General features: G+C 27.9%; 1 protein-coding gene across 1 annotated transcript in view; it reads left to right on the forward strand.

The window, feature by feature from the left end:
- Window positions 1–23,022, forward strand: part of Ufl1 (UFM1 specific ligase 1) — a 30,771-nt gene extending 7,749 nt beyond the window's left edge. Inside the window, exons 4-17 of the mRNA XM_067269996.1 lie at window positions 83–197; window positions 2,224–2,354; window positions 2,446–2,504; window positions 3,610–3,756; window positions 7,037–7,212; window positions 9,782–9,964; window positions 12,629–12,755; window positions 14,176–14,440; window positions 14,644–14,807; window positions 14,881–15,017; window positions 17,983–18,063; window positions 20,949–21,040; window positions 22,453–22,664; window positions 22,815–23,022. Coding sequence (XP_067126097.1) covers window positions 83–197; window positions 2,224–2,354; window positions 2,446–2,504; window positions 3,610–3,756; window positions 7,037–7,212; window positions 9,782–9,964; window positions 12,629–12,755; window positions 14,176–14,440; window positions 14,644–14,807; window positions 14,881–15,017; window positions 17,983–18,063; window positions 20,949–21,040; window positions 22,453–22,664; window positions 22,815–22,951 — 2,026 coding nt within the window. The 3' untranslated portion in view covers window positions 22,952–23,022. The remainder of the gene's footprint in view (window positions 1–82; window positions 198–2,223; window positions 2,355–2,445; window positions 2,505–3,609; window positions 3,757–7,036; window positions 7,213–9,781; window positions 9,965–12,628; window positions 12,756–14,175; window positions 14,441–14,643; window positions 14,808–14,880; window positions 15,018–17,982; window positions 18,064–20,948; window positions 21,041–22,452; window positions 22,665–22,814) is intronic.
- Window positions 23,023–25,754: the final 2,732 nt, after the last annotated feature.

Genomic DNA, 25,754 nt, shown 5'->3' on the forward strand with positions numbered 1-25,754 from the left:
TGAAAAAAACACAGTTGTTTGTAATTAGATTTCCAAAGTAAGATTTTTATTACTTTTAAATAAAGCAAAAAATTTATTTCAGTACATATTTAGATTGTATAGCAGATGAAATTAACGACAAGCTTCAGCAGACTGGTCAAATAACTATAGGTGAACTCACTAAACAATATGATTTACCTGGAGACTTTTTAGAAGAGGTGAGTATTATAAGAAATTTCTCATTTACTTAAGCTGCCTAATTAATATATCGAGCCTTCGACTAGTGTATGTTTAAGATTTTACTCTAAATTATTTGAATCATACATAACAAGTACTTATATAAAAATCATCATTATGCAGTTATGATTTATAATTGATGTGACAATAAACTGCTGTTTACAACATATATGATTGATAGTAGTTTTTAAAATGAACTCTGCCAACAATATGAATTGCATCATTCTTTCTTATAGTGGTCATGTAGATATTTTCTTGGCTATTGTTGTTATGACATCTTTTCTCAGTAATATTTATCAATTATTTAAAGACATTTATTGTTCTAATTTATATTCTTATTTGATAATTTCAGTTTACTTTTAATCTGGAATGTAGTATTAAATATAATTTTATATTTTATGGTTTGTGGAAGCAAATGGATATACTTTTAATTTAACTCACTGACTATGAAAGGTTTTATATATAACAGTTTAATTTTTTTTTTCAAACTTCACAGAATAAAATGCTTGATATAATCTAAAATCAGTTTAAACTGGAAATGAACTTTTACGGATTCATTAACCACTGTAGTAACTCAAGTTTTTTTTGTTTGGATTGTTAAAGTTAAGATACTGATTATGGTCTTTAAAATGTGTTTAGCTATTCTGACTATGTTGAAACACATTTTTATGATAGGAAGTTTATACTTTCAGTTACTGGTTTTAAAATGTTTTTGGTAAGTTAAAAATGTGGATTTATATATACATTTGAATCTGTACTTTATGATTAGATTTTATTTAGTATTTAAATAAAAGTAATTGATGTTTATAATCATAGCAATTTTTTATAGATTAACTAATTTTACCCAGAAAAAGATTTGCAATAAAAAAAAAACAATTGTTAATTTAGAAATAAATAGGGAAAATAAAGAAAAACAAATTTATTTTTTATCAAATATATTAATATAAGACATTCTCAGTATACGACACTAGAAATATAAACATCCTATGAAATCTGATTCATTACCTAAAGCTACACCAACTGCCGCACGGAGCAGGATGATTTTTCCCCCCATTTATTCTAAAATTATATAATTAAGTTATAATTATTAAATTTAATATGAGATGACACCTAACGCCCCTCTCCAGGGACAAATTAATCGGTAATTCAAAATTAATATCACCGAAATATAGCTTGATATGATATGGCAGTTGGCGTAGCTTTGTACAACATTAGTATTTTAATAAACTGGAAGTATATTTCACTTTAGCATATTCTATATGTATATATTAACTTTTCTTATCCAATAATTTTTATTTTATGGTTAGAAATTCCTAAATTTACTGATTTATTGTTTTATCTTTAATTGGAAGTATGAATTTTCTGAAATTAATTAAAAAATACAAATAATTTTATTTCAGTTTTGTTGAATATTTGTATTAAATATGACTTTATTAAATGTTTTGATATTTTAAATTGTTTTTCTATTCAAGATGAAAAAATAAATTTATTATTTCATACTATTTTAATGTTTATATAAAAGCTAGATTCAGACTATTGTTTTTTTCATAATTTTAGGTTAAAGCTCTCAGGAATAGTTTACACTACCTAACCATAAAAATGGAAAGGATCAAATTATTGAGTGAAATTTTACTATAAGTATAGTGATGTTTATTTCTCCTTAAAGGTTAATGCTTTCTTGGTATTGCAGAGATTAAGTGAATGTTTTCATAATACAGCCTTATTGCGATTATTGCAGGGGAGGATATTTTAAATCTTTTCTAGTTAAAATTACAACATAATCTACATTGTATAAGCTATAGAACTGATTATGTTTCAATCAACAATTAAATTATTTCAGAAAAATGAGTAAAAAACTGATAATTTATTTCATTTAGTATTCATATTCATATAATTTAATTCATTTAATATCAACTCTTCTAATGCAAATAGATAATTTTACAAATTGTAAACAATTCAGAATTAGGTATTTATCATTTATTTTCATTTCTGTTTATCTATTTATAGATAGTTCATGAAAGATTAGGAATTTCAATTCAAGGACAAGCGGATCCATTTGATTCAAGAACAATATTTACTGAAGCATATATAGCTAAATATAATGCAATAATTAGAGGTGTTTTATCAGCTATTACTAGGTAAAATTAAATAAATGTTACAGTTTATTTATATTTATAAATATTCTCTTTTAGTTATAAATTATTATTATTATTATATTTTTTTTTTCAGACCAACAACACTCAATAATCTAATTAACAATTACAAAATCCCCGAAAGACTTTTCTATAGTGTGTATAACTTTTTATTTCTAAATTATTAAATATTTTAATTATGTAATTATATTTTTCTGGAAAAATTAGAACAAAAATGAAATTAACCATTTATAAGAAAGGAAATAATTTTAAACAACAAAAATATAGACTTAAATTTATAAATTAAAATGTTTTCATTTGAATATTTTGTTTCTTTAAGTAGAATTGTTTGAATATTCAAAATTACAGTCTGAATTCAAGAATACTTATAAAATAAAAAATTATTATGCATTATTAATTAATAAGTTAAATAGGTCTACAGGATATTAAAATTAAAATATATAATTTTGATCTGTTTATTTGTTATTAAGAGAACTCTGTAATACTTTATAAATGTATAAACTTTAATACTTAAATTATTGTGCAATAATTATTATTTGTATTTGTAGGAATACTGTTTCAGAAAGATCAGTAGCAATATTTTATGTTTCATAAGTATAAAAAAGTTATTTATAATGGTATATTTATGTCAATATTTGGATAATGTCTTTTATGTTATAAGTTATAACACACGTATAACACAAAAGTAAATTAAAATCATTTCGATACTTTTCTCACAAATAAGTTTTCTTTTAATCCAAGAATGAAAGTAAATTTTCAGTCCATTATTTATTTGAATGCCTTGTCATGAAAATTATTAATTAAAATTTATTTGTATTAATTATATTCAGTAATTTATAATAAAAATAGGATTTGAGATGAATTTACATTTGAAATATTAAGTTCTTATGTAAATGAAAAAGCGTTTTTGCAGATACAATTATATACGTATATCTGTTGCGCAGTGAAATTCATAAAATACATCCTTTCTACATAGAAATATATTTTTCTGTAGATGTCATATTTGTCCTGGCAATTTTTATCAAATACATTCATTTTCTTTATTATGGATGAATTATTATTATTATATAAAAGTATAATTTCATTTTTGTTTTCTTTTTTTTTTTGATTATTATGGATTCATTAAAATTGTTGGACACACTTCATTATTTATTTACATCTATAAGTTTCTTGTAAAGTCTTATTTAAAAAAAATTATTTTAATTACTAATGTAAATTCATTTTTTTATTAATTAATTAGGTATTATAGACGATCTTTTGAAAAATAATTACATTCATGGCAGTATATCTGGTGGTCGTTCTGAAAGAGCAAGTTATATACCCGATATCTATGCAAAATCTCAAAATGAATGGATAGATTCATTTTTTATGCAAAATAATTATATAGGTAAAATTTTTAAATTATTTATTATTTATTCTATTAAACTGTTTCTTAATATATTTTTAATAATTGAATATTTGTTATAAACTGTATTTGCCCTGGTCAAGTTTAAATAAGTGAACACTTAACAGATTTTTAATCCTTTGATGAGTGGGTTTATTAGTGGTTCCTTCTTCTCTTTGATTGAGTTTTTTTTTAAACATTATAACACAAAAAAATAATATCTTATCTTCTAATTCTTATTTTTTAATAAACTAGACAATATTTTCTTCTTGTGATTTGAGTGTGTTGAAAACTGTAATTATACAGGAGGAGACAGTGAGTGTGAATAACTACTAGATGTCATGTTTGTCTTTATGCTAGAAAATTCTATGTTAAATTTCACAAAATTTACAAAAGCTACCTTGAAAGAATTTTTTAGACTGTCAATAGATGTCCCTAGCTGTCTGTTTATTATTTCATGTTTATCTGTAAATATACAAGAGTACCACAATGAGACAAACTTGAAGAAGACTTATGTACTGTACATGCTAACTGTGTATAGCCTACAAAATGTATTATGTATATATTTGGAAGTACTCTATGAATTCTATGAATACTTAATGAGTTATAAAATTACACAGTTAATATCCAAAAATGGCATACAAAAATTTAGTGTTATTACATCTTTAATAAGCTATATTATTCAATTATACTAACGAGGGGACGGCATGATGGATTCACTGATTTTGATCAAACTCGGTGAGGTTATAGTGAATTGCAATGTTAACTGATTCATATATTCTATATGCTGATCTTTGATTAATGCCATGCCTGTTTCTTAACTAGGATGAAAGATGTTATTAATTATTATTGTTGATAAACAGGGATTAATATCATCTGTCTATGATACTAGTATATGGATTATGGCTTCAATTTAAAAGTGCTGTCTGTCAAATGAGATCTGTGAAAGGATTCTTATTTATTATTTAGCAGAGCATCAGAATTATTGTTGTGAGAAATGGCAAAACTCCAGGAACTCATTGCAACTTCTCAAGATCGCTCTAACACCTATCAGTATCTGTTGAGAAAATATGAAGATTTATGTAGTTATTGATTGTGATACCAGTCAACACTTAACTCACTGTCTATGAAATTGTCTCTTTCTCAAATGTTTGTGGAATGTATGGAAATTCTGTGATATCTCAATACTAATAATTTTTTTACCCTTTCTGTCCTATGGATACTAAGAAAGTTATTTTCCATGCCAATCATGAGTTTGACAAAACCCATGATTGGCATGGAAAGTGAGGGATGACACCTGACATAGCCAGTACAGTCCACTCATAAAATTCCTGTGGCTATTTCCCAGATGTTTCCTAGGTTTCCTAGAGTGGTAGGCTGACATTTTAACTGTTTGGCGATCTGGCTAACCCATACCAATACTTCTCAAGAATTAGTTTGAAAACTGAATTAGTACTCTCATCTCGTTTCTTTATTCAGATGATTGATTTGAGCTTTTGTCTAAATGCTTGCTGTCTTGGATTTTGTTAAGATTCTGATTATGAAATGACTATACAATAAGATGCTTTTCTGCTAAACTGGTTTTTGTGATATAAACTATGAAATGAACGTAATATAGGTTATTACACAAAATATCCATATAATGAACAGGAATGTTAATTTATCTATTTGTTTAATTTACGAATTAAGTTCAAATTATCTATTTGTTGTTTACCATGTTTACTGCTGGTATAAAAACTGATTTCCCTACCAATATGCTGAAAAAATAAAACATTTTCCGATATATTTTAAAAATGTATATTAACAAAATAATATAAATTTGCCTTAAGTTTGTAAACAAAAATAATTTCAATAAAAAAATGCAAAAATTAATACATTGTAAAATTTTATGAAACAAAAAACAATTTTTATAGTCATAATTCATGACAAATTTTTGTACCAATAAAAAAATTAATATACAGAATACTAATACAAAACCAATGGATGAAATATATTCTTTGAGTTGTAGAATAGATGATAAAAATAAAGGATTACTGGATTTAAATCATGCCACTTTACTGTTACTATTAATAATTAAATACTCAAATTAATATTTATAATTATTAAACTGAAACCCACAACTGCCACTTACCAGCAGTTGTAGATTCAAGTCCTGCTCCAAGCTAATTTTTTTCTTCTAGAATATTCTAAATTATTTAATAAATACAGTAGAGCATCAATTAACCGACTTATCGGTTAACTGACCGCGTTCTAGTCGGCAAATTCAAATGTCCGCTAGTGATGTGGCGCTACAATATTTGGTTATGTCTTGGCTACTCTAATATTATTTTTGTTAAATTTTTGCATGTTTTAGCTGGCAGCACTGGCTCGACCGTGAAAGGAGGCTAGTATTTAAACCAGGCCTAATACACTATACTAATAATGTATTTTTTCATACTTTTTGGTTATCCGACTTTTCAGTTATCCGACCAACCCCAGTCCCCAATTGAGTCGGATAATCGATGCTCTACTGTATTAATTTAATTATAATTATTAAATTTAATAAGAGATGGCATCTAATGCCCACCTCTAGTACCAAATTACTCAATATTTAATTATTAATAATAGTTGTAAAGTAGCTCGATTTAAATCTGGTAATCATTTGATTTTGTTATAAAATATTGGGTTCTAAGATGTTCATATATGTACGGATAAAAAATAAAGTTTCCTTCTTATAAACAAAGGATAAAATTTCCCCAGTGATAATATAAACAAACTTGAGAACACACAAGTTTCCTCGGCATATTGAGCAGTGTAGGGTGCTTCAAAGTGTCTTTGGTGCTGAATATGTTAATGTACGAGCATCAGTATTCATTTAAAAAGTGAATTGGATGTTTTATTGTTATAATCACATAAGTAATTACAATTTAATAAAATAAAAATACACTCTAAATGTATAATTGATATTATTTATTTAGAAGTGAAATACAATATTATATTTTAAAATTATCACGACACTGATTGAAATTACAGTGTCATATACATTTGAAAGTATACATCAGTAAGTATGATAGTCAAATTGCATAAATCTTGACTTACGCAGGTGCCGTTATCAATCTTCCGAATTTAATTTTTCTCCCGTAAGAGAAATTTTGACACATTTTTGTACATTTTGTATCATGTCAGTATATAATTTAATTATTCATGTAAGTTTTTAAATTTCAGTTAATCTTTTTGTAATAAATTTTACTATAAAGTTTGGATTTAATGTTAATAACTAAAATCTTTCTTTTTATTAATTTAGAATATGATTCTTTGTTAAGACTTGGTATATCAGAGCCAAAGGCATACATAATGAGAAAATTCAAAGATAAAGATCTTACTTATTTAAATTCCTGCTGTGTTGGAAAATCTATTTGGGAACAAGTTGAAGCTGCCATTGATGAAGTTATTAGCACTGCTTCTTGGATTGATGTCATGGTAGATATATTTTTTAGTTGTAAGTTTAAGTTTGTTCATAAACAATAATCTTATCACCTTAGTGACCTGTTTAAGCAGGCTTAGCTTGGCTTAGAAAAACATTTAATTGCAAAGTTTGCAAAATCTGATTACCCGAAATTTTGGCAACTGATTTTTCTTAATTCATTACAATAATACAAATCTTAGAAACTGGAAAGTTTTGTAAAACTTATCAGCAGTTTTTCAAAAAATTCTGGAAGTAATTGAAATTTCTTAATTATTTCTCATTTGATATCTCTTTAAACACAAATATCATGATTTTAGTATTCTCAATAATCTGTGAAAGTAAATATGACAAAACTGGAGAAGTAAGCAAATGAAAGAAGCAGTACCCCTTGTTTAACTCCAGCAATATACAGCAATTTATTTATTAACACTTTAACTGCCATACGACACGCCAGCGGTCGTACTAATTAGGGCCGTACAGAGCCATCCGACGCGCCGGCGGTCGTACTAGTCAAGGCCGTACAGAGCCATACGACCGCCCGTGGTCGCTATAACCAATGTAGTTTCACTCAAGGTTAAATTATCCTGGCTTCGTAAGACGTTTTACATCCTAGTGGTGGCCTCTTGCGGATGTCTATGAAGTTTGTTTCCGACTGCCGGCCGTCGTATGGCCTCAGAAGTGGTCCGACGGCCGGCTGTCGTAGTTTTTTTAATAAAAAGCTATTTTATATCTAATAGTGAATAGTTAAAAGGAAAAAATATCGAAAACTAGTTTAATTATTCTCTTTTGTTACATATAAAGTAATTAATATTAAATATTTCATGGTCTTATAGTCTCCGGTTTCAGGCCATACGATGGCCAGTCATCTGTTGTAACCTGATATATTTTTTTTATCTTCACAAAGGGTCATTATATAACAGTCGGTAGGACTGTTATATAATGACCCTTTTATTTATATCATAATAAAATATTAAATATCAAATTTTCTCATTGTGGCCTGAAAAAATGGAAAATATCATATTACAGTTAGCCTGATAAAACGCAAAATATCATATTACAGGTGGCAGTTAACGTGTTAAAAATGTTTTCAACATATTTTCACAGGTCTTCTATAGTTGGAACATCAAAACTTAAATAAAAAAAGAATGAAAAGAACATTCAAAAACATATTAGATGCAATGGAAATAATTTAAATTAAAAAGAAGGGGAAGAATGTTCTAAATCAATAGAATATTCATACAGTTTAAATACAAGAAATATAAAAATAAATAAATACATATAATATAATCAAAATTTAAAAACATAAATACAACAAAAATAAACAACAAACAATTATCAGAGGACCAAGCGTAAGTTAAAGATCATATATCAGGCATGGACAAATGCAGCTCTTTTTGAGTTACATGCGGCTCTTGCCGAAAGTGTTAATTTCTGTCTTTTATTATTGTTTTTACAATTTTATTTTTATAATTTTGTGAAAATATGTTTATTAAAAAATTCAATATTTGTTTTATATTATATTTATGTTATATAATAAAATCGTGCACCTTACCATACTATCCACCACGACAGTACAGAAACTGTGGCTCCCGTGCATTTTGCAAAACCTACATTTCGGCTCCCACTCAACTCTTGCTTGCCCACCCCTGTCATATATAGATTTCCTCACTGTTGGTAATGTATCAGCATCTCTACGGTTGATACAAAAGTGTTTTCTATTAGCTTTAAAGATTTCTAATAATGCCAAGAACCGGACAGAGTTAAGGCTCCTGTCAGGCCTAATGATCTTAGTCTCATTCCTACTTTGCTTAAATTGTAATTCTTCAGTATGTCTGGATTGAATCATGGGTTGTCCAGATTTAATGTTACAACTATTCATTATGATTTTAAAAAATCTGAATTTTAAATAAATTTATTTCTCAAATTTTTAAAATAATTCCAAAAATCTTTATTTCTTTTACAAGTGCATTTTGCAAAGTTAAGAAAGAAGAGAAATTAATAACATTTATAAAAATATTTTGAGATTTTATTTAGTATGAGTACATTTCAAAATTCTAATGACCATGACATTGAAATAATTGGAAAATCATATTCTGATCACAACAAATATTTAATTGGTTCTGGCTAGTACTTTGATAATAAGAATGATTTTAAAAACAGAAACTTACCGTATAGATTATTAGTGTAATTTGAACTGCTTAAAATTTATCTTAATTATAACTAAAAATAATTTCTGCATGCCATTTTCAAGTATATTATAACATATCAATAATTATGATCTGATTGTTGAGGCTATAAAGAAGTCAGCTTAAAATGGATTTATAATATCCTAATTTTCCTCGTAAAAAGATTTTACTAAAATTAATGGATATAATCATTGTTGATGGATTGTGTCTTACTTAGTTGATACTGATGCCTAGTACTATGCTAGACTAAGGTCAAGATATAGCTGTGTTTGTTTATTATTTTTTCGTATGTTTCTATTTTTTGAATCTATAATTATGTCGATGAATGTTGTTTACTTTTTTAATATTATTTTATGTATGTGTGTTTATATAAAATACTTCTGCATTTCTATTGCAGCCTCTTTTACCATCTGTTCTAAATGAAGATGATATGCAGCAGATTGTACAGATTGTGTTGAAATCATACTTAAAAAGTAATACAAATATTCATATTTTCTGTAATACAATTCTAGTTTCAGATGTATTTCTTCAAGACTGTTTCAAAATATTTGAACCTATTATGATAAAAAAATCTGAAGAGGTAATTATTTATTTTTATAGTATATTTAAAATTTATAGATTTCTATAAATTTAAAAAAATTAATTATATTAATTTATACAGTTGTTTTCTCAATGTTATCAAATTTTCTTATTTTTACTGATATCAATAATTACACATTTAATGTTTGTTAATACAAAATTCACTTATTTAAATCAGGATTAAGATATTTAAACTTGGACATCATTTTTAACTTACAGTTGTCCATTTAAAAAACTTTCAGTATTTATAAATTGCACAGATCAATTAGCAAATCATATACAGTGGGTGATCGGTTAACGAACATAATCTGTTTCAAGACTTTGTTCATTAACCGATTATTGATTTACCATAGGTTTTCATGGGAATTTGATTAATTCGTTCTGAAGACTCCAAAAAATAAAATATACAGTAGAGCATCGATTATCTGACTTAATTGGGGACTGGGATTGATCGGATAACTGAAAAGTATGAAAAAATACATTAGTATAGTGTATTAGGCCTGGTTTAAATACTAGCCCCCCTTTCATGGTCGAGCCAGTGCTGCCAGCTAAAACACGCAAAAATTTAACAAAAATAATATTAAAGTAGCCAAGACATAACCAAATATTGTAGCACCACATCACTAGTGGACATTTGAATTTGCCGACTAGAACGCGGTCGGTTAATTGGGGGTCGGATAATCGATGCTCTACTGTATATACTTTCTCACTACATTTATTTATATGTAATAACATATAAATAAATATATACACTCGCAGCCTTGCAGTTTTTATTAGTCACGTTTTTTCCGTTTGTGGGGGTTAAAGAATCTGTCTAATGTCGATTGCTTTTCTCTCTTCTTCAGGTTTTTTTTCAGAAGTAATTAATAGCATTGTAATTGTAGAGATCCCCAAGCCCATTAACCTCAACCTAGTTTGGATGCCATTCTAAGACCGTTGTTCTGACATCCTGCCACTTCTTCAAAAGATGTTTAATAGCAGATGTCGGCATTAATCCTTTTTTTTAGAAGAAAACCTATCTCTCCAAGTTTCTTGGCATTCTTCATTTAAGAGTTCTTGGAGTTCTTCTGTCATTGATTTGATATTTTTCTCAATAACATTTAAATGTTTTGGGAGAATTATCAGTATTTAAGATGCCTTTCAAAACATAACTCTTGCATATTTGAAAATTGCTTTAATTTACTTAAATATTAAAAATTTAGAGACTAATATATGCTTGAATATTATATAATATTTAATATATATTTTACTCTAACTTTTTATCTGCTATAAAAATTGTATCATTCCTAAAATTTATATTTTGATCATTTTTATAAATTGGCAATCTTAATAATACAAACATTTGATTTGAAAATATAAAACTTGTTTGGACAAAAGTTTATTTAATTCAGAAAAAGTTAACAAAAAATATTCTGATTAATATAATCAGTATTAGTATATTTATGTTATATTTGTTGGCACTTGTGAAATGGTTGTTGGACATTGTTTCTAATATTAATAAATAAATAATATAAATATATTAATACAATAAACCATTAATCAATTTAACAAATTTTGGATCCGACAGACAAAAAATTTGTCTTGTAGAAAAAATTTAAAATGTCTTTTGTTTGCAAATAGAGCATGCTAAAAGATTGAAACAGTGAGTCAATGAGTATAAATTACTGAATATACATATACATCATAATAATGTTTAAACACATTTTGCACATTTTATGTTTGTTACTAATATGTTTTTTTTTTAAGTGTTCTATTTAATGGACTTGTTAAATTCGTAAATCATAAATTATTCAATTGTAATGTGATATGTTGAATAATTACTTACTTTTAATTACTTACAACTAAATATTGTTTACAATAATAGTACTCTAACTGTTTTAATAAATAATTGCAATACCAGATATGTCTTTATCAAATAGTCCATTAAATTGTGGGTTTATTGTAATATTTTGATTGAGTCAATCTGTCAATTGTCATATCAGTTCAAAGCAACTGTTTACAAATTATTAACATTTTTTTTTCCCCCAAGAAGTTTTTAGGAATCAATATATTAACTTTCTAGCTATATCTTCAAAAAAATAAATTTATATGCTTTTTCCTGGAATATTATTTTATTTTTGGTTATTTATTTAGGATTTATTCACACATTTTTTTCTTTTTAACATAATTGTTTATTTTGAGATTACTTTGTATAACTAAAGAAAGCTCAATCAAATTGGATACTTTGTTGTTAACCCGAAATTATTGATTAACTAAAATTTTCATAGATATTTTATAGTTTAAATTTAAATGAATAAAATTAAAATTGTATTTTGTCTCTCTTGTACAAAGCTACAAAAACCAAATAAACAAGAGAAATTTTTCTGCTGGTTATTTGGTTTTTTGTAACTTTCTATCAAGTTTAACCCAGTTTTTGAGTGGTATTTTCACTCTCTGGTTTAGGATTTGAAAATTTTAGAACTATAAAAATATTATAGAATAGTGTTAAATATTTAGTTACTAAACTTAACTGCTTTCTAAAATTATTTTTAAGAAAAAATTTTCTAGTTTTCTTAGGAATTAAATAGTCTTAACAATTGATATTTGTTAATTTTTGTTTAATATAAAATGTATAAAAATATTTTATTGTAAATAACAATTATAATAAATTTGTTTATTATATCAGGATGCACAGAAAGGCATTCATCATTTCTTGAGTCCTCAATCAACTAAGGTTTCGTCAAAGGGTGATAAAGCAGATGAATTAAGTGGCAAAAATAAACAAGAAAAGAAAGATGAAAGAAGGAAAAAAGGTACAAATTATTATTATATTATAATGAATTTAACATGATTAAATGTTCTGCTATTGTATAGTAAAAGATTAGACTTCAAGCTGTAAATGATAAATTATTCAATTGTAATGTGATATGTTACATAATTACTTACTTTTAATTACTTACAACTAAATATTGTTTACAATAATAGTACTCTAACCATTTTAATAAAGAAAATTGAGAAGTTGTATATATGAAAATGTTTTTACATATTAAAATTCTTGATTGTTTTTTTTTTAATATTGTTTGTAAAAGATATTCTATTCATATTGTAAAAATATCCTTATTAAAAATTCATCAAATGATATAAAATAATACTGATGCATGATATTTATTTGTTTATCAAGCAAAAAATAGCTTAATACAAATACAGATCGAATCCGCATAAGTCGACACCCCAAGGGGAAGTGAAAATGTGTCGAGTTATCCAATGTGACGACTAAAGCAAAGTTGAAAAAAAACCACAAAACTACAATTAGCAAAATACAGTAGTGCAATGTACTGTACCTTTCTGCACTAAAGTTGGTTTCTACTCCAAATACCACAGCAGTTTCCATTGTCTTTTGTTTCAGTATCGGTCCCGAAACAGGAAGATTTGATGAACGAATTTGCTTAACCAACATACGAAAGAATCTTCGACATCTTTGTATGGCGACTTTCTCTTGCATTTTTGAGACAGCTGTGACGAAAATCCAAGAAAAAGTTTTTTAATTTCCTCTTTTTTCTTCAGAATTTCCACCAATGTTGTTCTTTGAAGGTTTTCTTGTTTTGGAAATTCAGCTTGCAAAGTTTTCTTACATTCAGATTCAGAAACAAGTTTGTATTTTTCCTTTAGCGGAAGCGTTATTAGCTTTTGGACACTCATTGATAACAGAAATGTGAAACACGTGCTACAAATAATACCTACGTGAGAAAATGCAAAATTGGATTCTGCTGTGACGTTGATATAGATTGTATATTTTCTTTTTGTTTATCTGTTATTATTTTATATATAAAAATACATAAAATTTTAAAGGCATTTTTATTAATATGTATATATTAATAAATAAGTCGACGCCCCTCGTGAAAAAAATGAGTTTACACTGCACAGTGTGGTGTGAACTCATTTTTTTCAAGAGGGGAGTCAACTTATCAGATGTCTAAATGAGTGTGGGACAGCAAAAGTATGTCAAGTTATCTAGTAGTGACGAGTTAAACGGTGTCGAGTAAACCAGCGTTTTTTAACATTAATGCTATGTAAGTTTGCTGGGACCACAGAAAACTGACTACTTAACCGACGGTGTCGAGTTATATCAATGTCGATTTATGCAGACTCGACTGTATTATATTTAACATTAATAATTAATAAATTTAAATTTCATTATACAGAAATAGACATCTGTTTTAAATTACATTTTAGGTGGAAAATCTGGAGGATCTGGAGGCAATTTACAGGGACGAGAGACTAAAATGAGAGCTACTAAAAAGAAATATCTTGCAAATAAAGGGGGTGGTGATAGTGATTCTGAAACAGAATTGGGAACATCTTTTGAAAAATCTGGTGGAAAGCAACAAGATATTGAATTTCTAACACTAAATGAAATAGAAAAAGAATTATCAAAATTAATAGCATTACAAGATTGTCCAGAAGAACTAATTAATGAATTAGCAAAACATTTATTTAAGTTAGTATCAATGTAATTTTTTTATTTTATTCATGATTTTAAATAATGAATTGTATTAAATTTTATAAATATTAAAATAAAATATATTCTTTAAAAGATTGAAAAGATTTGCCAAGTTTAAAAATTGTTTTTAGTATGAGTAATTTAGGCAAAACAATCTTAATATTATATAAACTAAGTTTAAACGAAAACTTTCATTGCAGACCTCTAACAAAAAAATATCAAGAAATTGCAAAATCTGCTTTCTTGGCATCAGCAACATCATCTAGTGCAACTAGAAGAAAAACTCATGCTGAAGTTCAAGAAAAAATAAATACATTATATTGTCAAGTACATATGTTTGAGAAGGGTCTTAAAATTTTCTCTGGTAATTACTAGTATTATATATCAAAATTTATTCCTTTTGTTAAATATGTTATAATTATTTACACTTGTTTCAGATGATGTTCAGTTGCAGTTAATCAAGTATTTGTTGAAATCATTATGCTCAGATATGACTACCATAATTGTAAATTATTTGTGTGCTGAACTTGGAATTAATATTGAAGATGAAACTACTACTGCAATTACACCAGAGGTATAATTTTAAATATAAGATATCCTAATATCAATTTATAATTGCTGGTATTAAGAATATGTTAAAGTGGTTTTAAACTGGTATTTAAAACATGTAGTTAAATATATATTCTTACATATTTAATTTTGTGACAATTTGAAGTGAATTCAATGTGGTAATTGGATGGCTGCTATATTGAATTTGTCTCAAAATGTTTAAACGTGAATGGGGTCGTGCAATACATGAGAGGAGGCTAGAATTTTGAGAGAAATGCAATGGTGCACTTGTTCTCAACCTAACTTTAATCTGTGAAAAGTTATAAAGAAATAAACTATCCAATTTCTCATTTACCAGTTATGTTGGGATGCCTCTAACACAAGAGTTATTATTCAAACTATCCTGAGAATTCACATAACATTTTAAATGATTTTAATCAACAACATCTCCATAATGAGACCCTGTGTTGCATATGGCAGTTGCACAATTGCTGCAAAAGTTCCAGTTTGATATTAAGTCAGTGGCATATCCAGGATTTTGAAAATATGTATGCTGCTCAACACAAATTTGGGGGAAACCAAGGCATGTGCTTCCTGTTATTTTTGGTGAATATTATCCAATTACTTTAGAATTACTTTAATTATTTAATCTTACCTAATTGCACATTACCAAGTGCAGGTAATGTGATATGTATTGTTATATTTATTTTTATTTTAAAGTAATAATTGCTTTGTTATCAAGGGAGTGCTGCAGCACCATAAGGCATTCTCTAGATACACCCTTGATTTAATTTGTAATAGTGAAACTGTCGGACTGGTATCAGAATAAGTTTTGACAAAGCATTGTAAATTTTGTTGTGTGAGATACTTTGTGTAATCTTTTCAAGTGTAAAAACTATTTAAATAGTTTTTTGTAATCTTTATAGACATTTATTTTTAAGTTTAACTTACTGTATTATGCAAGTTATATATAAATGTGGGGACGTACAGCTTTGTCACCACTGCCCAATACCTAATCTGTTAGGCAACTGAACCCAGGAAGGGTTTGAGGGTATAAACCTCGTTTGTTGGAGCCTATGGATTTACACCCAAAACACCTTTACAAATTTTTCCATTCAGCATTACAAAAGAATAATTGCTTACATTAATAAGTTAATTCTTCAGCACCTGCCGATTGTCCCACAAAAACGGTTTTTGTCTTGAGATCAACAGTTTATAACATCACTGCAAGGTTCAGTTGGTGCCAGGCTCAGGATGAGGTGGATGAAAGGGGTCACTTAGTTCTTGAAATATCAAACATTTCATTGCACAGTGGTTCTCTATTTTTTTCTTTTTTTTTTTGTTAGAATCCCTCAGAGATAAGGTTAGGCTGGAGTTGATAGACTGATATTAGCAAATAGAAATATACTGACAATACACAGTTCAGACAGAAGAGTGGTTTTTGAGATGAAAGGTTGGAGAAGCTTGGTTTTTTTGAAGAACAGTTGGAGAAGTGCACTATGACCTTGAGATGTGGGTTTATATAAATTTTAACCACGGACCAAACAATTTAATTGGTCTCTAATCTTGTTCTTTCCTCCCTGATTTGTTCCCTTTTTGTCTTCAGGTAGAACAAGATCCAGTCGGGATGCAGGAAAGATTGAATCTCAAGATTAACCTGACATCGCATTTCAATCTTGGACGATAGAATGTTTAAACAATCCTTGGAACTTTTGCTTGTATTTCTATAAGTTTTGTTTTCTTTCTTATCAAAAATTTCTGTCGTGATCTCAATAGAAATGATATCCTAATGGAATCCTTTGACATTTCACAATAATTATTTATTGAACAAAATAATATAGAGCACTTTGAGTTTGTTGTAATTTCATCTTATTTACAAGCATTCAAGCCAAAGTTTGTCTTTCCGATTTGACATGTGAACTTAGGTTGTTCGACACTTACATCTATTTTTTTTCTTTGTGTAGTGTTTATCTAATGAAATTCCTTTCTGAAATGGAAAACTTCTAAATAAAATTTTAGTGAGGGATTTGGACCTCATCCAGATCCTCGCCATAAAATTTTAAACTTTACATTAGAAGATGGTCGAGTATTAGCTGGTCGTATTGTTGCAAAAAAAAATACTATAAATTAAAATATTTATGAAAATTTCTCAATAGCTAATAAATAAATATAATTATTTTTACAATAAAAAATTATGTGCACTCACTATTAAAGATAAAAATTTAATTATTAATAGGTTTTTCTAATTAAAATTCTTAGGTAAGATCTTTACAACAGAAATCTATTTCAAGAAACATTGTATTAATATTATTTTATTATTATAAAGTTCAATTGGCTTATTAATTGCTTTTAATTTTTTAATTTTGCTCACTGATTTTTACAATAAATTATATTTAAAAATATTTCTATTAATCAGTTTTTTAATACATTCAAGATATATACAATAACAGCTTTACAATCTTTGAATTCTTAAATATCTATTAAGTTAAGAAAAATAAGAATTATTATGAATACAGGTACTCCTCACTTTACGACCTATCTGCTTAACAACCACTTGCACTTACGACCAATCGAGTTTCGACCTGCAATTCGGGGAATTCCCTTTCTCGGCTTGAGTGTCGGTCAATGGCAAATGATGACATGCGCACTAAGCGTACTATAATAGGCTTGCACATACTATAATAGTCTTTTTATGAATAAATTTGAAGTTTGTTGCATAATTTGTATAATTTTACAACGATCCTATATTCCCAGCGCAAGTTCCTCTCTTATCAACCAATTCGCTTAACGACATAATCGTCGGAACGGAACTCGGTCGTAAAGTGAGGAGTACCTGTATTTAAATATATTAATTTAGCTCTACATTATCTTCCATTGTATTTAATTTGATTTAGTGAAAGTAGTTGGTTTTATTTAAACTGAATATAAATAAAATAGAAAACATTATATTTGATACTTAAAAAGTTTTTTGTTTTTTTCAATTTTTAAAGGCAAGACTGAAAATAATAGGAAAACTTCCAGCAGAATCAAAGGACGCAGTAATGAAACTTCATAACAGTTTAAACAATAAAGTAAGTTTTTATAAGTTATTTCTATCTAAATAACTGAATGCAGTTACCAAAGCAGTTTTTGAAGATTATACAATAATTAAACTCTAGAGACATAAATATTTAGATATTGAATAAATACTTGAAATATGCAATATTATGTATAGTCAAACATTTTATTTAATTCAGAAGATTAATTCATATGTAAACAACTTATGATTGAGCATAATTATAATTAGGGTAGCCTTCTTCAAAATAGAAATGCTTTTTTAACTAAAGTGTTATTTGCTTTAGTAATCCGAAAAAGTATCATATTCATCATAAAGTGTTAAATTTATTTACAATAAATTTCATTAATATGAATAATAATCTTTGTGTTGTAAAAAAAAATAAACAATGAAACATGATAAACTTAATTATTTCAAGTATGCATAAATATAATAATTTATTGACATTTGAATTATTCATTATAATAAATTTTATCAGTATATACATTTTTTTTTTTTTTTAATATTTGAGAAAACAGATATTTTACAATTATAAACAAAAATTCATTTTTGTGAGTAATTTTCTATTAAGAAATTTGATACATTTAGAAACATTTGAATGAAAATTTATTCTAGAGTGCAAGAACACACATTATTTTACATCTATACAACACCAAGAAAATTTTTTAAAGTCTTTTAACTTTTAAAAAATTGCAGGTTCAGAAATGAGAATGTGCCTTTCTACCAAATCATTAGTTGTAATGTTTGCTGCTTCTCGCTTTTCTTTAATTCTTGAGAGGCAAGATAAAATTCATGAAGCGACACATCTCTAAGAGAATGACACAAGCAAAAAACTGTATTTACAACTAACCATACATAGATTTTGACCACAAGAAACAAGTCTTCTTTCTTCTTCTTCCCGATTTTGAACGCTTGAAAAAGGCTAATGGCCACAGTGTCATACATAAATTAAATTAAAATCCCACAAATAAATGGGATTCAGTCTAGTAACTATGACAAATCAGAATCCCCATTGCCTAGCTTTCTCTTGGGTTTGCCTTGGTTCAGAGTTCTTTTGGACTTTGATGCAATGGGGAGTCCCACCACTTAGACAAAGTAGATAAAACAAGAAAATACATTGTTTTCAGAGGGGGCATTAGGTTTAACCTTTAAAGCAGCCATGAGATATGTTTAGAACAATAATTTCTTTTCTGTTTTTCATTGGTTATATTATAGTAAAATGATTATTCAAAAACTTGCTGGTGACACTGATCACTACACCATATTGTTCACTTTTTAACAATTTTTAAAATTGTCTTTTTAGATATAAAGTGAAACTTCCTTGCTTATATTTAAAGTCATAAAGTTGTTTTTACAGTGTTCGAAGGGTTTCTATTTTTAATTAAATTTTTAATCCAATAGTTTTCAATTTAGCTGTATATACCTGCTGCAAGTTTTATTTCTTATATAATCTTTATATCATGTAAAAAATGATTTATTCTACAAAACACAAATCAAATGATCCTACTTAACTAATGAAAAATAGACAATTTGCATAACAATTGACACTTAGTAGTAAGCATTTTAAACTCATAAATTTTTGCTGATCTTAATAGTTTTCTAATTTTACAATTAAATGTATAATTACGTTACAAATTATATATGTAAAATAATAATACAACATTAAATGCAGACAGGTTAAGTAATAAACTCATTATACATAATATTATAGACAGGGGTATGCAAGAGAAATGGCAAACGACCAGGCAAGAGAACATTATTTACGTTGTAGTTTTATCTCGTATTTCAGTATGATGATATGGTATAATATGGTTTTGATTCACTTTCCATGTCATTCCGAACCTTGATTGTTGTTTCTGTTTTGTCTTCACATTCAATAATTGAAATTATAACAATACAATACAAACACCATATGTATGAAAACAGAGAAACATTTTATTTAAAACTAACCATTGAATTCAATGGACACATATGCTAGTTTATAAACGATATCTATTTTACAGAATGTTTTAACTCACAATGATTCTTTTCATCATTTATAAAATAGACAAAAAATTTTGATATTATGGTATTTGAAAGCTAGTTAGAGAAGGTAAAAATAGTCATTTGAAATTTTCCTTCACTTTCACTGACCGAAAAGCTTTTGATCGTCTTTAAAAAATTAGATCCACATCATTAATGTTATCACTATTGTTTTTTCATTATGGATTTAATAATATAAAACTAATAAAAATATATGCTATTCTTTCTGCTTTAGTTAATAATTGTTTACATATTCAATATATAATAAAAAGTTTATCTTTTATATACCCAAAATTCTTAAAAGACACTTGCTTTTACTAGAGCATTTTCTCATTCTTTTGTTTCTGAAAATTATTGTATTATTAAGGGTTTAGTTTTTTAAACTATTTTGAAATTTCCATATTATGTTTTTAATAATTAAATAGTAAATGAATGGAAAATTAATTTTCCATTTATCTAATTTCTGTAATTGAATAACTTTTAAGAATTATATATTTTTATGTAACAGATATTTAGTTAAAATAAATAGACAGGTATTGAAATATTGAATCTGAATTTATTGTGTTATTTAAAACATAAATTTTCTGAAATCATCTAATATTTTTCATTATAAACTTATAATTTTTGCTTGAAAGTTATTTAATGTTTAGTTTAATAAAATAATTTTTTATATCGGTTATAAACTTAATTCTATTCATTGTAATTTGTTTTAAAGGCAGTTAACTTATTCTATACATTTGAAATTTTATCAAAAAGAAAAAAAATCAAAGAAATCAAAAATAATTTTTCTAATTCTTTAAAATTGTTTAATTTTAACTGATTGAATAGTAGAGCTATATAAACAATTGTATTAAAAGTAATTTAATTTTATTTATTTAGACATTAGATGAGTTCTATAAAGAAATACAAGCAGTAACCAGTTCTGATTTTTGTGATATGCTCTTGAAGAAGATTGATAAGAAGAGAGAAAGGTAATACATCTTTAATGTATATACAGGGTGTATCAGTATGGCGGTTACAAACTTTCGGGAGAGAGAGAGTACACCTAGATGATGGGAAATCACATAACAATGCACGGTCGGATACGCTTTCGTGGTGCGATAGTGACGACACAAAACACAAGAAAGGAAGGACACAAACAGGGTGAGAAGATATGTTTATTATTCTTAGTACGGCAAAAATGCCGGGACGTCTTTGGCCGGTGTGGCGACATCTATTGCGTACACCAGCCAAAGACGTCCCAGGCATTTTTGCCGTACTAAGAATAATAAACATGTCTTCTCACCCTGTTTGTGTCCTTCCTTTCTTGTGTTTTGTGTCGTCACTACCGCACCACGAAAGCGTATCCGACCGTGCATTGTTATGTGATTTCCCATCATCTAGGTGTACTCTACCTCTCCTGAATGTTTGTAACTGCCGTACTGATACACCCTGTATACGTTACGCTAAGAAAATATTTGTTTCCAAAATTCTTCCTAGATTTCTTGATGGATTTGAATGAATTAGGATGTATAGCGATGGATCTGCAAATATGCAATAAGTTTTCTGTTTTCAGATCCAGCGATCTATTCTGGAGATATTGGGTGCCAAATTTTCCTATCATTTTGTATAGGGAATTGATAATAAGCTTTTTCTATCATTGAGATTTTGTAACAATTCAATGTCAAGTTCACTGTGAGGTTAGTCAACAGTACTTTACCAGAAAAAGTTGGGTTATAATGGATTTACCACCTTAATTGTGGTTTACAAAGAAATTTTGTAATTCATTTTTGTAGTTGATTTCATGAGCAGTCCAGACTGTAAGTAACTTTTGATAAATGTTAATTAAGTTTTTCTGATTAACATCTTATCCCATGGATACTGCAGTGTCTGCTAGTATATTAAAATAAATTTTATAATACAAAAATATCAGATATTTTATGATAATTTTTAAATGATTTAGTTAAAATAAATACTTTTCTGTATAATTTAATCTGAATTGTAAATTTTTTGTAATGTATAATAGAGTCAAAACTTGACTCAAATTTATTTTACACTAATTTGTGTGTCAGAGGTTAATTTCTGTCATACAGATGAATGTAAAGATCTTTGTTACTCTATGATAAGTTCTCTCAAGCAACCTTATGCTCACTCTTATGAATTAAAATGAGAACAAAAAGCAATCAAGTACAAATAATAAATTATAATGTGATTTACTTCATTATTAATATTATAATAATTAATTAGATATACTAATATAGTTTTTATTAGAATGTAAATTTTTATTGATTTACGTTTATGAAAAAATATTATTTTCAATAAAATAATTTTGCTTTCTAACTAATTATGTTAAATAAAGCAGCATACTGTTAATATTAAATATCAATGTTAATATATTTTGCAGACAAGCAATATCCGAATATAGACATACGCTTCTGGCACAACTCTCCGAAGCAACCGATTCCGCTCTTTGTCTGCACTTGGCCGTTCTTTTACTTACTTTGATTCAAATGCAACAAATGATTCACGCTTCGGGGAAATTCGTTCCGCAAATTATATCTTTTTTGCAAAGACAAGTTCCCTCCGAGGTATATCAACTACTGCACGAGTTTCAAGGTAATTTTTAAAACATCGTTTTGTAAATTATACACGTTCCGTAAGTAGTGCATAAGGTGTAATTAATTTGAATTTGTAATAGTATTATAAACTATTTTTCCGAAGTTTTATTCAATAAATTAATTAAAATAATTTGATTTTGATTTTTAGATCTGGTAATAAAACAGTTAAACCAACAAACTGATGCTCAAGCCGAAGAGGCAGCAAAAAAATTGGAAGAGTTAATGCCAAAATTGAAAGATGTGTGTATCAATTATAAAAAGTCACAACCCAATGTCGAGTCTTGAAATTGTTACTTTGTATTAAAACAGAAAAGTATTTTTGATGTACAATTAAATAAAATGTTTGTTTACTTGAATACTTGAAAATATTTTTTAATCTTTTAAAAAATAATTTATGAAAGTCTTTGAAAAATAGAAAAAGCAAATGTATTTAAAATTTATATCTATTAAAATTTAATTTTTAGTAATGTTTATGTGTAGCATCATTTTTACTATCAAAGATAAAAGTATTTTATAATAAAGTGACAAAATTTCTATACCTATTACGTATGAATAAGTTTTAAATGTTCAGATTCATCCATTTTCTATAATGGTTCTGATAGAACTGTGAATTGACAAAGCTCAACACTTTGTATTCTATACTTAGAAAATTCAAATTGTTTCTATTCAGAATTGTCTGAATAGACCCACACAGGTAGAAATTCAACAAAAGTTGAGACAAGCATTCTAAAACAGAAAAGCAAAATGTAATTTTCAAAACCATCACAAGCTGTGAATGTCAAACTATCTTAAACAGCCAGTGAAGGGGTTATGCAGCCTATCGTGCTGGGCACCTGGAATTGGATCCAGACAGGTCGATAAACCCCAGGTAGTTTTTGTCGAGTGGTCCACCCGAACTACCCGTCCTTCCCGTTGTGGGCCCGACTGAACCCATAATGAGTTACTGAAGTAGAGGCCCTGTTTGTGCTTATGGGGTGGAAAGAGTTTTAAAAAGTATGTTAAAAATATAAAAAATGTTAGCTTGAAATAATATCGGACTGGCAGCAAATATAGGCTCTTATATACGTATTGGAAGCCGATAACTAATCTTATCGATGAAAGGTGGGTGCGAGAGTTGCTGTATGTCACACCATCCTGCACGATGTTTCAGATGCAAGGCATTGTCACTGCACAAAAGCGTGAAGAATGTCTTGTTATTGGTGGGCTGTTACGGAACATGCTATAGGACCACGAGGAATAGCTTCTTTAAAGAGGATTGGTTAAAGTTATAAATGTGGAAGTAAATTCACCCCAGATGGTCACTTTAGGCAAGTGCAAAAGACGTTGCTGGAAAACACGGATTGCCCGTGGCCTAAATGTGACAATTCTGGTGTTCACTATACCATTAAATGAAAATGTGCCACATCGGTCCACAAGACATCAACGTCCATTCTGGCAAGAAAGGTCAATGCATTCTACCTCACTTTGCATATCACACTTCTTTGTTTGCAACGCTATTTACTCTGTAGCGGACTATTTCGAAACCAAAATTTTTCTTTGCAAAATTGTTTTCCGCATCCTATGTATAGCGTGTACACAAATTTTGGTCTCAGTCGGCTTGTTAGTTGGAGCTAAAGAGCTATCTGAATAGAACAGTTTTAATTATGATCATCCGGTATCAGAGCCAGTTTTACCAATAGGCGATTGTAGGGCACCAACCTTATTTTAATTTAATACACGTATTCTCGGAAATAAGATTTAAAAAAGAACACTAAAACGTCAAGATATTATAAAGTTAGCTGTTCGTGATACTTAAAAAAATACCCAAAATGGGTCGTACATATTTCGGAGTAATTTGCCTTTTGGTGAGCAATTGTATCTATCCCTCGCAGGTAGCGAGGTCGTCAACGGCTCAATTGTCTGGTAGTAATACGAGTTTCTCTTATAACTAAGTCTGTTTTAATCAGGAGACAAAGTTCAGTTGTGAAAATTTCTTTTGTAGCAGTGTTTCATATTTTTAATTCATTTAATTTAAAATACACGCTCTCTACCTGAAATTAGTACTGGCTTACCCCTGTAAATCATACTTCTCCTTTAACGATAGAGTCGTGCCGGTAACATCTTTCAGCGGAAAATTTTTGAATTAAAATAACGTGACTTCCGATTTGTATCGGAAGTTTTTATGTAGTTAATCTGGTCCTCCTATCACCAAAATTTCCATATCTATCCCAATTTTCGTCTATCTAGGTCCGTTCTCGAGATTAAGGAAAAACGGACGGACGAACGACAGTATAATAATAGAAACACACACAAATATATATATATATATAAAGTTGTAATCATTTATTTTCATATTAGAAGTTACAAAATGCACGTCTGGAGGGTCGAATACTCATCTCATTGCAGTTATTACATTCTAATACAACTTTTTTCTTATTATTTCTATCTTCCTCAAATCTCTGGTTTGTAAAAAAGAAAAAGATTTAATAAATAAGAGAGAAATAGTAAAGAGAAAACTGATGAGTTTTAATTAGTAAATAGTATTACAAATGTTTTAATGAGACGATATCTGCGCGAGACAAAATTAGATCGCTTCAAATTCTGTTCACTCGAAAACACTGATTGTGACCTACGATTATGAAGTTACTTTAAAAACAATGTTTTAACAATATAATGAATCAGTATATTAAAGTATATAAGTACACAAAGAAGCCGCACGTTTATGGGCTCTGTGAGTACTACTATACACTGGATAGAGGTGGATAAGAAATCGTTGGTAAAGTGGTAAAACACCATCTTTCTCACTTCATTCGGAAGTGTTTTATGATCTAGCCACGGCCCTCTTATTGTATCCAATGATGTTTTCATTTAAGTATTTAGATGATCTATCATCAAAGTGACGAAACCAATTTTTGGCCAGAAAAACATTCTTCTATAACATATGTTGACAAAAGTTAAGAGCCATTTTTTAATCCATCCGGAGCAGTGATTCTCAAAGGGCACGCCTCGAGAGACGGCTAAGTGTGCCGCGAGTATTATGAAAGTAAACCTATATGTTAACAATGAGAATAAACCCATTTATGTAATGAGATTTGTCACATCCACCGTC

The sequence above is a fragment of the Centruroides vittatus genome, unplaced genomic scaffold (assembly GCF_030686945.1).
Source record: "Centruroides vittatus isolate TY-2023 unplaced genomic scaffold, ASM3068694v2 contig_361, whole genome shotgun sequence".
Lineage (NCBI taxonomy): Eukaryota > Metazoa > Arthropoda > Arachnida > Scorpiones > Buthidae > Centruroides > Centruroides vittatus.